The 17592-nt window shown below is 44.3% G+C and overlaps 1 protein-coding gene across 1 annotated transcript in view; it reads left to right on the plus strand.

Annotated features, from left to right (window-relative positions):
• LOC308087860 (tetratricopeptide repeat protein 28-like) overlaps positions 1-17592 on the plus strand; it is a 369778-nt gene that overhangs the window by 318460 nt on the left and 33726 nt on the right. The window contains 1 exon segment of the mRNA XM_080432067.1: positions 5268-5377. Coding sequence (XP_080288193.1) covers positions 5268-5377 — 110 coding nt within the window.

The following is a 17592-nucleotide window of genomic DNA, read 5'->3' on the forward strand; positions in this document are numbered from 1 at the left end:
CTTGTCGAACTGCTGTTTGCTATTTTTAAATAGTAGGGGCGGCCATAGCTGAGTGGTTAGTGAGCCCGCCTAGGGAACCAGGCTGGCCCTGGTTGCCCCAGGTTCGATTCCAGGCTATCCCAGCATATGCGCCGATGATATGAAATTTGTCCCTGAGCAAGACTCTTAACCCCAATTGCTCACAGGTTCTCATTGGAAACAAGACCGCAAGGACTTTCATGAACGACCTGTTAAAAGGAATTATCCTTATCCTAACAGTTTTGGACATAGGAGGTTTCCACCTCATATGCTGAGCGTTTCCACCTCTGAGCAGTGTCCAAATGCAGGTCCATTTGGTTGCATTTGCACACGCTCAGAGGTAAATGAACACGGAGGATTTGACTGTGTAAGCAGTAGTGATGTGCGGGTCTGGTTTTTTCATGACCCGCCCCGCCCCGCCACGGAACCCAACCCAGCCATATATAAATCTATGGCTCAACCCGCCCCGCGTCGCGACCCGCGGTGGGAAAAAAAAGATAATCATCATCAGAATAGCTCAAATTTATATAGCGCTCTTTTAAGTACCCAAAGTCGCTTTAAATGTCTACAGTAGCACAACATTGTCATGGGCTAAAACATTTTTTTCTTTTTTGCGTGTGAGAGCGGCTGACCCGCTCACCCGCAGCCCGCATAATTGCCTCTGAAATCCTGACTCGACCTCGCGGGTCGTGGTCGAGTCCCTTGGGTCATCGGCATCGGCGAGTTTGGAGTCAGACGGTCGGACGGTTCTCGAGATACGTGAACTACAGACGTACTGTACATACTTACGTACAGAGATTTCGGGCATTTATTGTAAGATAAGATTAGAAGAAGATAGATAGAAGATAATAAAAGGCCCACTGGAGAGAGAACAGTATGAACGTTCATACGCAAGCTGTCACGTACAAAATATTGCCCTCATGTAACTTAGCAAAATTATTGTTGAATATGATCTGTTATGAATACGATCTGTTGTATTGTGTGTGTGTGTGTATGTGTGTGTGTGTGTGTGTGTGTGTGTGTGTGTGTGTGTGTGTGTGTGTGTGTGTGTGTGTGTGTGTGTGTGTGTGTGTGTGTGTGTGTGTGTGTGTGTGTGTGTGTGTGCTGTGCAAGCCTCACAGTGAGCAGCGAGACAGCAGTATGCATTCAGATTGCCTGCAGGTTCCTTCTTATTAAATTCATTTTTCATCAGGAAATTCATTAATTAGGTGGCAATTTGTGTGGCCTTACCCTCCTCATAGTCACAGTGCCTCAAGTGGGTTTAAGTGTGTGTGCGTGTCCATGTGTGTGTGTGTACAGTATGTGTGTGTGTGTGTGTGTGCGTACAGTATGTGTGTGCATGCATATGGCTATGTGAGTACTATAGACCGTGTTCTTGAAGTGCGGTCCTGATCAAAAGGATAGATCAAAAGTAATGGCTTATGTATGCATATGCATGCGTGTGTGCGTGTGTGTGCGTGTGTGCGTGTGTGCGTGTGTGTGTGTGTGTGTGTGTGTGTGTGTGAGTGTGGGCGTGCACGCATGAGCCTCACCACCAGTGTTCTTTTCATGTCACACAATGCATGTGAATATGTCCCCTCACGGGCATGCACACATGTTGTGTGTGTACGCGTATGTAAAGTTATGTGTGCAGTATGGCTGTGTGTGTGTGTGTGTGTTGGCGCTGCACCCAGTGCCAACACACACACACACACACACACACACACACACACACACACATACACATACACATACACATACACATACACATACACACACACACACACACACACACACACACACACACACACACACACGTGGGCCCTCAGGGCTGCAGAGAGGATCTCCCAGCTGTCAGCCAGCCTTTAAAGTGTTCTCTAGATGCTCTTCAGGGTGCAGCCAGCCACGGCCTCGTACTCATGTCAGCCACCAGGACGTGACTGTGTGCCTCCAGGGCACACCAAAGGCACGCACACACACACACACACACACACACACACACACACTGACAGGCACGCACACACACACACACACACACACACACACACACACACACACACACACACACTGACACACCAAAGGCACACACACACACACACACCAAAGGCACGCACACACACACAGACACTGACAAGACCCAGTTCAGTCAGAGAACTCACCCAACAGATTGGGACCAATAATAGAGAACATTTTATTTATAAAATGTAAATGTGTGAATATTATATTTAGGCTCTGCTATACTGTTATTGGAAGACAACCATTTACAAGCAGGGAGATATATACACCCCCCCCCCCCACACACACACACACACACACACACACCTCCCCCAGGGGGTAACAGAACCCTTGGGGACAGCAGAGACTACTGGTGGTGCTGGGAGCAAAACAAAGCTCATACAACATTCAGTGGCAGCACTGACAGCAAGAGATAGTACAATGAATCAGGTGAGCTTAAGTAGAGACCGCCAATTTGGTCAGCTGCTTGACGCGTCACATACAATACATCACCTACATAGGTTTACATGCACATGCGTGTAAACCTACCGTGTATCTGCCAGAACTAGCGCGCAGGCTACGCATTATTTGCGCGTGGGTGTCGTGACTGAAAATAGCCAATCTACAGGTTCACGTCATGTTACGCTGCAACGTGTCGTGAGCTTGTAGATTGCTATTTTTGGTGCGCGACACCTTAAGTATACATCAAGCACTGAATGATACAAGCATGGGAGAACACACAGTGATTGAGAGATAGACGGAGGGAAGGAGCCAGGGAGGGAGGCAGAGAGAGAGAACGAGAGAACGAGATCTAGATAGAGATAGAGGGAAACAGGGAATGGAGTGATTTGGAGGAGAGAGAGATGACTCACAGTATTATTTTGGTGTCAGCTGGAGAATAAAGGCGACACGGAATAGGGCTGTTTTTTATCAAGCTTGATCATGAAGAACTATCGCAGCAACAGTAGAGAGAGTGAGGTGTGTGTGTGTGTGTGTGTGTGTGTGTGTGTGTGTGTGTGTGTGTGTGTGTGTGTGTGTGTGTGTGTGTGTGTGTGTGTGTGTGTGTGTGTGTGTGTGTGTGTGTGTGTGTGTACATGTACTGTATGTATGTATGTATGTGTGTGTGTATTAAAAGACTCAGAGGTGGGGTAAGGAGAAGAATGAAGGAGTTGAGGCTGTCAGAGAGAGAAGAGGATAATTTAGATCCATTTCCTCTTCTCCAGCTACCGGAGCCTTAATGAGCCCTAAGCAGCAACCTGACTCCCGGCATGCACTGCCACAACAGTCTAGATCAAACAAACAGGTAGTGAGAGAGAGAGAGAGAGAGAGAGAGAGAGAGAGAGAGAGAGAGAGAGAGGGGGGGGGGAGGAATACAGGAGGGGAAGGGGAGAAGGGGACAACAGAGAGAAACAGAGCAGACAGCAGAGAGGAAGGAGGGCAAGAGGAGGAGGAGGAGGAGGAGGTGGGGGGTTTGTGGGAGAGATAAGGAGAAGGCAAAGTATCGCAGCCTTCAAAGTGCTGCCAGCTCTACTGTGTGTGAGAGCGGTACAGACGGAGCAGCAGCCACACAGAGCCCTCCCTTATGGGAGAGCGTAGCGGCTGTGCCGTGCCCGGGCCTTGTGTGGAAATCGGCCGGGTATTCCCGGTCACGCTCTTTCTGTTCTTCTTCGCTTATCTGGGTCACACGCACACACACACACACACAGACCGGCTTCTTCCAGGAATATGCCTAGAAAAGCAAGAATGGAAAGGAGGTCTGGTGGCATAGCTTGGCCCATTTAACCCGTTTAGACCGGGAACGCATACTGTGTCATTTTTTTTATTTCTTTGGGCTATTCAAAAAATAGCAGATATACAAGCTCGCAGCGCAGCACCGAGTGTCACACTACGAGCTTGTAGATCTGCTATTTTTGAAAAATCATGAGAATCATGAGCGCAAATCTTTGAATATATATTTTCTAAAGTGTACATTTGTAAAATATTTTGTTCCAGGGACCCCCAGAAGCAAAGATTTGAGTTACAAATGTTTGCTTAAAAATATATATATATTCAAGATTTGCTCACATTTTCCACGATTTTTCCAAAAAATAGCAGATCTACAAGCTCATAGTGCTATGAGCTTGTAGATCTGCTATTTTTGAATAGCCCAAAGAAATCTAAAATGACAAGAGATGCGTTCCCGGATTGAATGGGTTAAACCCTATTCTCTTTCGCTTGCCACCCAACCTCCCCCCTCCCCCCTCCCTCTCCTCCACACACACCCAAAAACGGAGAGAACAGACAGACTGTAACCTACCAAAGTAACAATGCAACACACAGGTAAACAAGTCTGTCTGTGTGCATGAGCAATAGCCTGGTTTCTGAGCTCACAGTAGTGCTTTGCGATGTGCATTTAGCACGTTGTTGTGGGTGAAAGCGTGGCAAACGGTGCAGGCTGTCTGTCCTTTCTCGTCAGCCTCCTCCTCCTCCACGGAGTGGCATTTTCATCTCCGTAATTGGACAGAACCAAGAACGCGGCGGCGGGGCTGACTGTGAGGACGCACGCAAAGATGTGACACACGGCTCGCTGCTCGACGGATTGGAAGTGAAAAACAAACGGCATACGCACGCACGGTGGATCTGACAAAATGCACGCCGGCTGGAAGTGGAACGCACACACACACACACACACACACACACACACACACACACACACACACACACACACAAGTTCGCACAAACAAGTTCGCACACACATCTGTACGCCCACGTAATGTGCACGAGCAGATACTTTCATTGGCTTCTGGTAGACTTCATTAGCGTGCACACGCTCCTCAAACGAAGCTAAGCAAAGGCGGGCGGACTCTGTTCTTTTTGAGTTTGCATTAGGTCTCTCGTTTGCTTGTAAATATTTGGTGATTGCTTTACTACGTTTGTTTGGTGAGAGTCGCCCGTCTCTCTCTTTTATGCAAGCATCAAGTACGTGTGTTTGTGTTTGCTCAGCCAGTCAGTCGATCCTGTGCATTGATTACCCAGGCAGCCGGATTAGTGCTTCTAACAGCCTCTCCGAGAGGCGGAGAGTTTGCGTTTTTTGAGTCCCAGTGAGAGGTATTTTACAGCTGAGGCCAAAATACGCCCAAATATGTTCGCTGTCGGAACATCAGCACCACGCTACGCTTACATCTGTTACCTGAAAGATACCTGCTCGTGGCTCTGAATCATTTTTTTTTGCCTCTCTCTCTCTCTCTTTCTCTCTCTCTCTCTCTCTCTCTCTCCACTCCCTCTCTCTCTGTCAGGCCTACGGCTTGCGGAGCAGCTGGCTCGGCGCGAGGACGAAGCCAAGATCCGACATCGTCTGGGACTGTCTCTCTGGGCCAGTGGGAACTTGGAGGAGGCCCAGCATCAGGTAGAGAACTACTCCCCTCCTCCTCCTCCTCCCTGGAGGCAGTCCAAGAGGTTCCCCCCTCTTTATGTTGAAGTCTGACCCCCTAATAAACCTACCTACATCTGCCGGTTGAGAAAGTTCAGAAGGTCAGATACAGTACATATAAGACAACATGTGTAGAAGCATGAAACGCTATAGGCTGTATTTTGTTTTTCCTTTACAGGTTGAAAGCTACGGAAGGGTAGAAACATGGCAGGCTGACCTTATAGTACCCTGTGATGTAAGCCAGTGGTTTTCAACCTTTTTCATATCAAGGTCCATTATTTATTTGGCATTTGAGCCACGGAACCACCGTTTGTTGATTTGTTGATTTTGCCAAAATGACAATTATTTATTTCTTCTACATCCTCTAATTGTGTAGACTATAGAAATTAAGTAAGGCAGATGTTTAACAATAGTTTAACTCTTGAGAGCGTAAAATGAAACCAAATGGACCCGTAAGGGTCCATTTGGTTTCATTTTGCACTCTCAAGAGTTAAAGATATATAAGAGTCCTTTTGGTCACCAACTCTCCATCAGTTAGCTGGGGACCACCTGGAAACTCCTCACGGACCACTGGTTGGGAACCACTGATGTAAGCGATGGAGCCGCAGCTAATGCAATGCGTAACGAGTGCGTTAGATTTAGGTGGGCCAATGTGCAAGCATTGACGGTAGTCAACAGTATTGTTAATGCTTGCACACCGGCACACCTAAATCTACAGTAACACACCCATTATGCATTGCATTAGTTGCAGCTGTATTGCCTACGTCACGGTGTGCTATCCTTTGAGACACACATTAAGTATTTCGGGGCGTGGCCGAAAGCCGTGACCGAAGCCGCCATTACTTCTCCGGGTGAAACAATTCAGCTTTCCCCATTGGAATTGCACTACGGAACGCACACATTGTTGCATTTTGTGGGTTTATTTCGTCATAGCGCAACATATGGTGAAGTATTGTAGCCAGGTCAACCACTGATCTTGTGAAAAATGAAAACGGGTTCAATAAATATTCGAAACGTTCCGCGATTCTGCCAATAATCATCTTCTTTGAGACACACATCAGAGTTTTTGCCGGGTCAAACAAGGAATCACGTGACGTTGATCCCCTTCCCCTATTTGCTCATACTAGAACATGACATTCCTTATGTGTGGCGGAAGATTAATGTCAGCCTGCCATGTTGTACCCTTCTGTAAAGGAAAGCAAACCAAATCAACCTAGGGATAGGTTTTCGTGCCCCTTTAAGTGCTGCCCTAACTGTTAAAGACAGAACATGCTGTAAAGAGAGATATACCAAGAGGGACAGAGAAAAGCGATGGTTTACGCAGCTCTCTAACACGGCTGTGTGATTCCTGCCAATATGCTGGGGTGTCTGTTGAGCCGGTAAACGCTTGTCATCTCAGACAGGGCGACAGATGACTGGAGATGTTTTGTAATCCAAATGCATGGTCTCAGGAGGAGCCCCTCCACCTCCTCCCCAGCCTCCACATCACTCTCTCTCTCCCCCCAACCCAGTGGCCACCTGGCTGGCTGAGCCACGGAGCATCAACTCCTTTAACAACAACAACAACACTGTTCTGATCGCTACAGAGCACAACTTTATTGAAAAGCCTTAAAGGGACACTTCACCCCAAAAAAACTTTGTTTCAATGGATTAGTCACCCCATGGAGACTTGAATTCATGGATATTTTTTTTGTTTTTTGTCTCATTCCTAAGACAATAATTTGATAACCGGCAGCGGTTCCGGTAGGAGACACAACGAGTCGTCCTACCGGAACCGCTGCCTACCGGTCCGCTGGTCATCAAATTATTGTCTTAGGAATGAGACAAAAACTAAAAAATATCCATGAATTCAAGTCTCCATGGGGTGACTAATCCATTGAAACAAAGTTTTTTTTGGGTGAAGTGTCCCTTTAAAGGAGAATTCCGTCCGACATACCTTTTATATGATGTTATGATATCCTAGGACGACATGGTAGATGGTACATCCCGGGTCCGCTGCAGCTAAAAAGCCTATTGGACTTGCTCTAAATCACGCATTTTAATAGCTTATTTTTTTTGCGGGGGGGGGGGGGGGCGGGGGTGAGATCTGAATAAACATACTGAACTGAAAATAGTGTTCTGTCACTATGAACGTCAGATCTCACCCCAAAAAAACTAAAAGCTATTGAAATATGCGATTTAGAGCAAGTCCCATAGGCGTGGGTTTTTAGCTGCGGAGGACCCGGGATGGAGTTATGAAATGTTTCTACAGTACCACTCATCCTAGGATATCATAACATCATATAAAAGGTAGGAAAAACATCAGGCGGAATTCTCCTTTAAGTCGCTCATCCCCCCCAAAACGTGAATCGTCTGCCAAAACGTGCTGCCTCAGGTGTATACGCAAGGACGCTGTTTACTTGCTTTTCCTCCATTGTTTACCGTAGAGCCCAGGTCCAAAATGCAAACTATACAGCAACGTGACCCAGATAGCATTTCTGTACACTGCATCATACTTTTAGAAGAAATAATTTGCCTGTTTGTAATTATCAGTTAACGAGAGTAAAAACAAACATGAACCAGGGTTGGACTCTTTCTGAGTCATAACTCATAATGAGATCTACATGTTCCTACCAAAGGGGAATATCTCTCTTAAGAGATACAGTATGTTTCTATTACGTGTCTCACTTTTATAGCACAGAAATACCACGTCAACCTGAGCTGTGCTTAATGTAAGAAGACACTGTAATGCACTGTTCACACTCACATGCACCGCAGCCAGTGGTGGAAAAAGTACTCATGTTTTACTTAAGTAAAAGTATCAATACTGCAATGTAGAAATACTCTGTTACAAGTACAAGTCAGGTGTTCAAAATTGACTTGAGTAAAAGTACAAAAGTATCGGTATCAAAATGTACTTAAAGTGCCAAAAGTAGAAAGTACTCATGCAGAATATCCTGTTTCACAAGTTTTGAAAATAACAGATACAAAAAAAGAAAGAAAATAGCAGATCTACAAGCTCACAATGTGTCGCATCGCGACGCATTGTGAGTAGAAGTAAAAGTAGAAGTAAGAGTAGAAGTAAAAGTACTGAAAATTGGGCATACTCCAGTAAAGCAAAAGTACCTCAAAATTGTACTTAAGCCCAGTACTTGAGTACATGTACTTAGTTACTTTCCACCGTCAGCCTATATGGGCCCTAGGGGTGGCTTTGTTGGTGGGAAAGGACATGGTTGTCCTTAGAGTACAGATGAGATGATTATTCATGAGCTGGTGCGGCCGTTTCAAAATGACCTTGGTAAACGCTGTGACCCACTTAAGGCCGATCTGCATAGGGGTTTTTGTGCATTTTTTTTTTGCAGAGTAGTGCTTAAAATTCATAAAGCATCCGTACTTGTGTAACGAGTGCGGTACCTGACCTCATGTTCCTCATTCTTGTACATTTAACCCATTAAGACCGGGAACGCATCTGTGTCATTTTGGGATTTCTTTGGCTATTAAAAAAATAGCAGATATACAAGATGTAGATCTGCTATTCATTTTAACATTTGTGCAAATCTTTGAGTATGTATTTGTTAAAGCGAACATTTTTAACTCAAATCTTTGTTTCTGTCGGATTCTACAAATGTCTTCTAAATCCTAACAGTTAAAAAAAAAAAAAAAAAACGTTTGTTGCTATAATCAGTGGTTCTCAAACCTTTTTTTCATGTCAAAGGACCCCCGAAATGATATATATTTGTCCGTGGACCCCCCCCCTCATCTCAAAATATTTTGTTCCACGGACCCCCAGAAGCAAAGATTTGCGTAAAAAGAATTATATATATATTCAAAGATTTGCGCACATTTTCCAAGATTTTTCAAAAAATAGCAGGCTCATAGCGCGGCACTCGGTGCCACGCTATGAGCTTGTAGATCTGCTATTTTTTGAATAGCCCAAAGAAATCTTAAAATGACACACAAACAGATGCGTTCCCGGTCTTAATGGGTTAAAACCAATTGGGCGTTAACAACCTCTCCGTGATCTCCCGTGTTCCTGCGTGACACCACGACGAGTGATGCGTCTCGGCTCTAATCAGCTCTCTCTCTCTACCGTAAAGAACAGCTCTTCTCATAGCCAGCGCATCGGAAGAGGATCTAGAGGTTATTGATTTGTGTCTCCTTTAGACAGTGAATGGGCTAGATTAGAGCGGATTTCTGCCGCTGATACCGTCTGTCAAAGAAGGACAGACGTTACTCAGGACGGGGGGAGGGGGGGTGTGGGTTATATAGTTAACAATAGACATTTTCGGAGTGAAGTGAACGGGTGCATTAATCCATTAAGACCCGGGAACGCATCTGTGTGTCACTAGATCTGCCATTTTTTTTATCGTGGGAAAATTTGTGCAAATCTTTGAATATATATATATTTTTTAAAGCCAACATTTGTAACTCAAATCTTTGCTTCTGGGGGGTCCCTGGAACAACATATTTTGAGATGGGGGTCCGCGGCAAAAATACATATCATTTTGGGGGTCCTTGACATGGAAAAGTTGGAGCACCACTGATATAGCAACATACTGTTAGGATTTAGAAATCATTTTTAGATAATGTATTTGGCCCTCGGACCCCCCATCTCAAAATGTTTTGTTCCAGGGACCCCCCCAGAAGCAAAGATTTGAGTTACAAATGTTCGCTTTCGCTCAAGATTAAAAATAAATAAATAGCAGATCTACAAGCTCATACGCGCTATGAGCTTGTATATCTGCTATTTTTTGAATAGCCAAATAAATCCTAAAATGACACAGATGCGTTCCCGGAATGAATGAGTTAATGAGTCACGTTCACCCTCTTGGCAGATGAAAGTCACGTTGTGTTCATCGTTACAGGATGACATCACCTGCTATTAAAATGCATGAGAGGTGATGCCTTGCCGAGGAGCTCGTAGTACGTGTCGTTGCAACGTTGCCAGCGCAGGTCGTTGCGGACGCAGCACTTTTGGGATTGTTTTTCTTTTTCATCCGCCGCGCCGCCAGGTGAGGTCAGGCCAGCGGCGAACCGCTGTGAGAAATTAGTTTCACTCTTAAAGGGATGTCTGTGAGGGCCGACACAGATTGAACTAGCACCACCGCAGCAATCAGCCCTGAAGCCCCTATCAGCAGAATCAGCCCAGGGGCCCCCATGCAGCAGCGACCCCGTATACTGCATGGCCCTAATGCAGCAGCATGCCCACATTCTCTGCTGATCTCCACCATCTCTTTTTATACTCCCTCTCTTTGACACACTTTTCCCTCTGTGACCTTGGAACAACACCTGGCTGCTGGCTGTGCATTACATGAATTCTCACAGCACATACTGTACATGAATAGTACATATTAGTGTTACATCATATGTAGTCTGATGACTCACAAATAAGATTGAGAACATTAACAGCTTGAGAATATTTTTTTTTATAAAATGTAAAGTGTATTATATTTTATCTTGGCATTCAGGCTCTGCTATACATAATAATGATAATAATAATACAACAACTTTATTTATATAGCACCTATCATGAAATGAATGCAGCTCAAAGTGCTTTACAGAGCAAAAAACAAACAAAGCAGAAGTGCTTTACAGAAAAAGCAATACAAATGTAACAATAAACAAAAGAATTGCAAAAACATTAAATTAATTTAAAACTAATGGCATTAAAATAATGGCAAACAATTGGCAGTGAATCAAGCAAAACAGTGAAGACATGAATAACAACACAGAGATTTAGGAAAAATCAACTAAAAGCAAGAGTAAAGAAATAGCTCTTGAGCTGTGCTTTAAAGCTATCTACAGACAGAGGCTGCCTGTCTTAGGTGTAATGGGAGTTTATTCCATGCTTACTCCCTGCTCAGCACATTAGAATACAACCATTTAAGAGCAGGGAGATACCGTATATATACATCTATAACAACACCCCCCCCCCCTCTCCCCCACAGGGGAAAACAGAACCCTTAGGGAAAGCAGAACCTGCTGGTGGTGGTGGGAGCAAACAAAGTGCACACAGCGTTCAGTGGTACAGTACTGACTTACAAGAAGAAAGTACAATGAATTAGGTGAGCTTAAATAGACCGGCAATTGGTCAGCATGCCTGACACATACATCTGCCCACAATAGTGCTGAGTATGCATGTAAACCTCTCCAGTGTATCCGCCTGAACTAGCTCGCTAGGCTACGCATCATACGCACACGCACACACACACACACACACACACACACAGTACTAGGTTTAGCTTACTTTTACTTTACTTTGTTGAAATTTATTTGACACTGAGAATGTACACTTTGTAATATATAGTTATATGCTGTAGCACATTTCAGCAATATAAATCTGATGCAGATACCAGATATAGCTAAGAGATACTTTTCATCTACAGTGCCTGGGCAGGTGTACAGCAATAAAACACCCAGGACAATCACTCTGTATACAAAATGTACTAAAACACATGCAATAATACATCCTGGGTTCGATTCCCGCCGGGGAATCAGCACCCGTACCCTAGGTGGGGTTGGCGAAAGGGCCTTTCTGTGTGGAGTTTGCATGTTCTCCCCGTGTCCCCTAGGGTAGATACCCTCACAAAAACATGCAGTAATCCTGGTCTCTATACTGCCTCCCCCTGGTCAGCTGGGGCGCCTGATGGAGGGGAAAGGAACTGGACGCAGAGGCATAGTAGTGCCCAGGATTACATAGGCAATTGGCACTGGGTGAAAAAAATTGTTACAAAATAGTGGGATAAAAATTAGGTAAATAATACATTGTGATACAGTTAAATAATGTTACAATGGTAACAGTTCATGTGTGCGAGATGCTTTGAGTACATTCTTGGCAGGTTTGGATCGCCTAAATCCATGCTTTTACTTGAGATGCACAAGCTTGCAAGTTATCCGATGGAAGGGAATTCTCAAAGAAAAATTGCTTTAAATGAAAAAGAAGATTGTCGGACTTTAGTGCTGACCCCTGGGAATGACACAATCACCTGTAGTTGAGGTTTGGGTGACCCTGGTGGCCTGTGTAATATGAAATCCTTCAGAGGTGGAGGAGCAAAGTCATGGATGATATTGTACAGCTCGAAAAGGTTGTTATTTGGAGACGATAGGGCAGTGCTGGCATTGTGATGGCTTTTTGTCCAGTATCTTGACAGCTTGTTGTAAAGCGTTTAACCACTTAAACCTTGCACTTAGTTGACCGTATTCCCATAGGCCGTATACTTAGTTGACCGTATACTCATGGGCTACACTAAATAGCCCATGAATGAATTGATGTAACTCTTTTGGCTACTTGAGGTAGCGTTCACACTAAAATCCTTTAAAAAATAAATAGCAGTGCCTTTTTACATTAAACCCAATGATAAATGACCAAAATGCAACTGCATAGGGGCCACTTTTAGAAGGCGCTGATCAGAAATGTGCTCATGGACGTGGACCACTTTTTATCAGCTTTCCAATCACGCCTGTAGGCTACACAAATACAGACCTGCTCGTCCAAGCTGATGGTCTGGCTATGTGCTGCTATCGGTCACCGTGGCACCCACACACACCATCAGCGTCCCTCCTCCTCTTCTGCCTAATAAAATAGTATTAAACCTATTATTTCCTAAAGTAATTACATCGTGTTCGCTATATTAATCACAGAGCTGTATTTTATTAAAGGCAAGCCTATTATTATTATATTGCAATTAATAAGCGACTTGTGGTCCAGCAGTGTGAGCTTCAGATGACTTAAAGCAGTGGTTCTCAACCTGTGTTTATTGGGGGGGGGGTCCCCAGAAGTGACAATTTAAGGACTTTTAAGACATTTTTAATTACTAAGAAAAAAAAGAAGAAAAAAAAGACCATTACTGGATAAAAGGTAACCAACAAACTATACTAAACTGGTCAAACATTGGCCAAATTGTCAAATAAAGAGGCAGAAATTGTGAAAATAGACGATCTACAAGCATTCCTAGTGCTTGTCAGGGTCGGGGGGGGGGGGTCCCCAGTTCAAATATGATTATTTTGGGGGGTCGTGGCCTGAAAAGGTTGAGAACCTTTGTGTCTCCTATACCGGAACCAGCAGTGTTTCCGGTATAGGAGACACAGAGAGTCTCCTTTGTGTCTTACCGGTCCGCTGGTCATCAAATTATTGGTGTAGGAATGCAGAAAAAAATAATAATCCATGAATTCTAATCGATAGGAAAAAAGTGCTTTTTTTGGGTGAACTATCCCTTTAAAGACGCAGCTGTGCCCGGCAGCAGAGCTGACAGGCAGGGGAAGAAACACAGAGAACCTCGGCGCTCGTCTCTGGCAGCTTGTCTATAAAACATCGATACATTTTAGGTGATAAATATGCCATGCAGTCACTCAATCTTTAGTAATTCCCCATCTACACCTACTCGTTTAAAACTTTGTTTTCAATATATTCTGTTCGTTCCATGGAGAGTTATATTGAAGTCTGTTTCAGTCGATAGCGCCTCCGCCCCGCCCCGTTATTCTTTTTCTATTTATCCTTTTTTTTTCATTTTCAGCAGAAAAAGCGCGCCAGACAGCATTTTTTCCTTCATAAAAGGCAGCTAGTGTGAACATACCCTTAGACATATGACCAGCAGTATGCTAATAGGCCTGTGATTGCTCACTTCACTGCAATCTAGATTGAGTTATACTGTGCATGTGTCTCATACTTTCCAATCTCAATATTGTTGAATACTATGTCCAATCCAAACAAATTATATCCTCTGATTTTGAGTTCTTCCAGAGATTTTTGAGGGGCTAAACAAGGGGATCCATCACTAGGAGTTATGACCAAGTGAAGTCAGATGAGGAGATATGTTGGCCCAATTCCAAAACTGACTCAATGAAATAATTATTGAATGTGGTGGCATAGTCATTTTGTAGGTTTCCTTTGAATTTAATTCATCTTTTTGGCAGATCCCTTTCCAGTTTGCTTCTCAATGTGTTTCCAAATCAGTTTGCCATTTCCCTTAGTCACTGAATCCTTTATTTATAATGTATCAGTAGGTCAACATGTTGAGTTTTTAGGTTTTTTTCAAGGCACTGTCTCTCTTTTTCATCATATCCAATAGAGTGTCATTGAACCAGGGTAAGTCTGCTTTTTTGTTGACTGTTTGGTTAGGCACTACTTGTTGTATATTTTACTTTATTGCAGTCATATTCCAGTTTGTACACACACACACACACACACACACACACACACACACACACACACACACACACACACACACACACACACACACACACACACACACACACACACACACACACACACACACACACACACACGCCTCAGTGCACATTCACACATGCACACTTGTGACTTATTTTAATAGAAGGTGTAGCACGCTCTCCCCGTCTCCTTCAACACGTCACAACGCACATTCACACCTGCATGCGTCAGTGTGCGCACATCCTGCACCTCACCGCACACACACACACACACACACACACACACACACACACACACACACACACACACACACACACACACACACACACACACACACACACACACACACACACACACACACTTGTAGAATCCATTTTGCCCATGACAACCTTTTTTTTTACTAAAGTTTTTATCCCACGATTTTGCAACCCCATTTTTTTCACACAATGCCAATTGCCTATGTAATCCTGGGCGCTACACTCCCTCTGCCAGCCTAGGGTGAGCCCAGAACCGAGCTCATGCCTCCTTCAATGCATGAGGAGCTAGCAAGCCGCTTCTTATCACCTGACAGGGGGGAGTTTCCCCGGTAGGACGTAGCGTGTGGAAGGAACACGTTATTCCAACCAGTTCCTTTCCCCTCAATCAGGCACCCCGGATGACCAGGGGGAGGCAGTATAGAGACCAGGATTACAGCATGTTTTTGTGAGGGTACCTACCCTAGGGGACACGGGGAGAACATGCAAACTCCACACAGAAAGGCACTTTCACCAACCCATGACAACCTTTTGTCCACGCAGCATCCTGAGCCCCTCCCCAGCCCTTTCTGTCTGAGTCGAGTGCTTTAGGCTCTCTCTGCTGGGGCTCGCCCCATGGAGACCGACTCCAGAGCTAGCCTCGACCCTCTCAAAGGGCTGCCAAAGGAGAGGAAAGAAATAGGAAATCAATAACAAACTCCCATGAATCAGCACTCCTGGTGGGCCAGGTCATCTTGGCCAAATGAGCAAACAGACAGCCTTATCCGCCAACGCTCTCTCTGCCTTAGCCCGTTAAGACCTGAGGCCCATTCTACAAACGTCTTCTAAATCCTAACAGTTTTCTGAAAAAATGTATGTTTCTATATCAGTGGTGCTCAAACCTTTTCACGTCGAGGACCACCCAATATGATATCTGTTTGGCCGCGGACCCCCATCTCAAAACATGTTGTTCCAGGGACCCCCAGGAGCAAAGATTTGAGTAAAACAAAATTAAAAAATATATAAGTAAATATAAGATTTACACAAATTTTCACGATTTTTCAAATTTGGCCGTGGACCCCATCTCAAAACATGTTGTTCCAGGGACCCCCTGGAGCAAAGATTTGAGTAAAAAAATGGTTTCAAAAATATAAATATATTCAAAGATTTACAAAAAAAAAATCACGATTTTTTGAAAATAGCAGATCTACAAGCTCGTAGCGTGGCACTCGGTGCCGCGCTACGAGCTTGTATATCTGCTATTTTTGAACAGCCAAAGAAGACACAGATGCGTTCCCGGTCTTAATGGGCTAGTCTGCTTTCATTCTCATCAGCCCCCGAGAGAATGGAGGCCTAGAGTAGACATCTGATGACACAGACACAAGGCCCTGTGGGGTGACCAGAGACCAGACGGAGCATTTTGTTATTCTGCCGGACAACAGCCTTGTTGCTTTACATGCACAGGCATGGCCACGGTGGTTCTGCTTCTCATTGCCCTTTTCCCTTGCACCAGGCAAATGAGAAGGCAAGCAAAGAGACATGGTTGTGTTAATGTCAGCGTTTGCGTCAGGCTTGGAGCAGAGCAGTGGAAGAAGCCAGTAAACTAAAGGCTGCTCCGGTTGTTGACCAGCAGTGCAGGCGGGATGCTACCATCTAGTGGCTCAAGTTCTAATGATTACAATCCACAACACCTACTTAAAGGTAGGGTAAGGGATATTGTTTTGGTTAAAACAAAACGTTTTTTGTTAAAAGGTTAAAGCACTGTATTCTGATAGTAATCATTGCTATAGAGTGTTTGTTCAGTAACAGGGGTCATCCACGTCTCTCCAGCTCTTTAATAAACAGAAAATAAATTTTCCGGTAGGTGACAACATTTCAGCCAAGAGACATTTATCAGCTTATGTTTTTTATAGTGGTCCAGTTCCAATTTGTGCAGCTCATTTCTTTGTGTCATCACTTCCAATTTCCCTTGTTTAATCTGTATCCTGACTGAGTTCTCTATCCTGATTGGATACAGTTGGTATCCCGACCTGAGAATGCCTTTTCTGTTTAATAAAGAGCTGGAGAGACATAATGACTCCTGTTACTGAACACACACTGTTCTATACTATCAGAATATAGAGCTATTTAGCACTTATTTTAACCAAAGAAAATCACTTACCCTACCTTTTAAAGCTACAATCCGGGACTTATTATAATGCATACAGTGTCATTTTAATCAATATGCATGGTGAAGTAATGATAATACAATATAACTAGCACACCTGCAGTGGTTGGAGGTGGTCTCCTTACTCTTCCATTGAAGAATCGTAGACCCTGGTGTCTGGGTAGGATTCCCACTGGTTGAAGCAGATGGCGCACCAGCTTGGACTCTACATGTGTGCCACTATCCTTATTGTATTTATTTCAGTCATCATTGCAGCATCATTGACTGCACTGTACGGATTGTAGCTTTAATTTTATACTATGCTCAACTGCTTTCATAGCTCCTTAAAGGGCAACCTTGCCCTAACTTGACCCGAAAGCTTCTGTTGTGAGGAGGATGTGAAAATCTGAATCACTTCCCAATGAGTTCTGTGTGTTGAGAGCTTGCTCTCAGTGGTGCTGGAATATCTCGACTTGCTAAAGTGAAAGAACACATCAATACGTGTTTTAGGCTGGCAGAGATGTTCCTGTGCCGTTGACAGCAAGATCTCAACAGAGCGCCTTGGAAAGTATCTGATTTTCACACTTGCTCCTCACAATATTGGCAAAAAAAGGGCAAAGTTTCACTTCTAAAGGAGAATTTCGCCCCAGGCTTTTTCTTACCT

Source organism: Gymnoscopelus braueri, assembly GCF_963280865.1.
Source record: "Gymnoscopelus braueri genome assembly, chromosome: 7".
Classification (NCBI taxonomy): Eukaryota; Metazoa; Chordata; class Actinopteri; order Myctophiformes; family Myctophidae; genus Gymnoscopelus; species Gymnoscopelus braueri.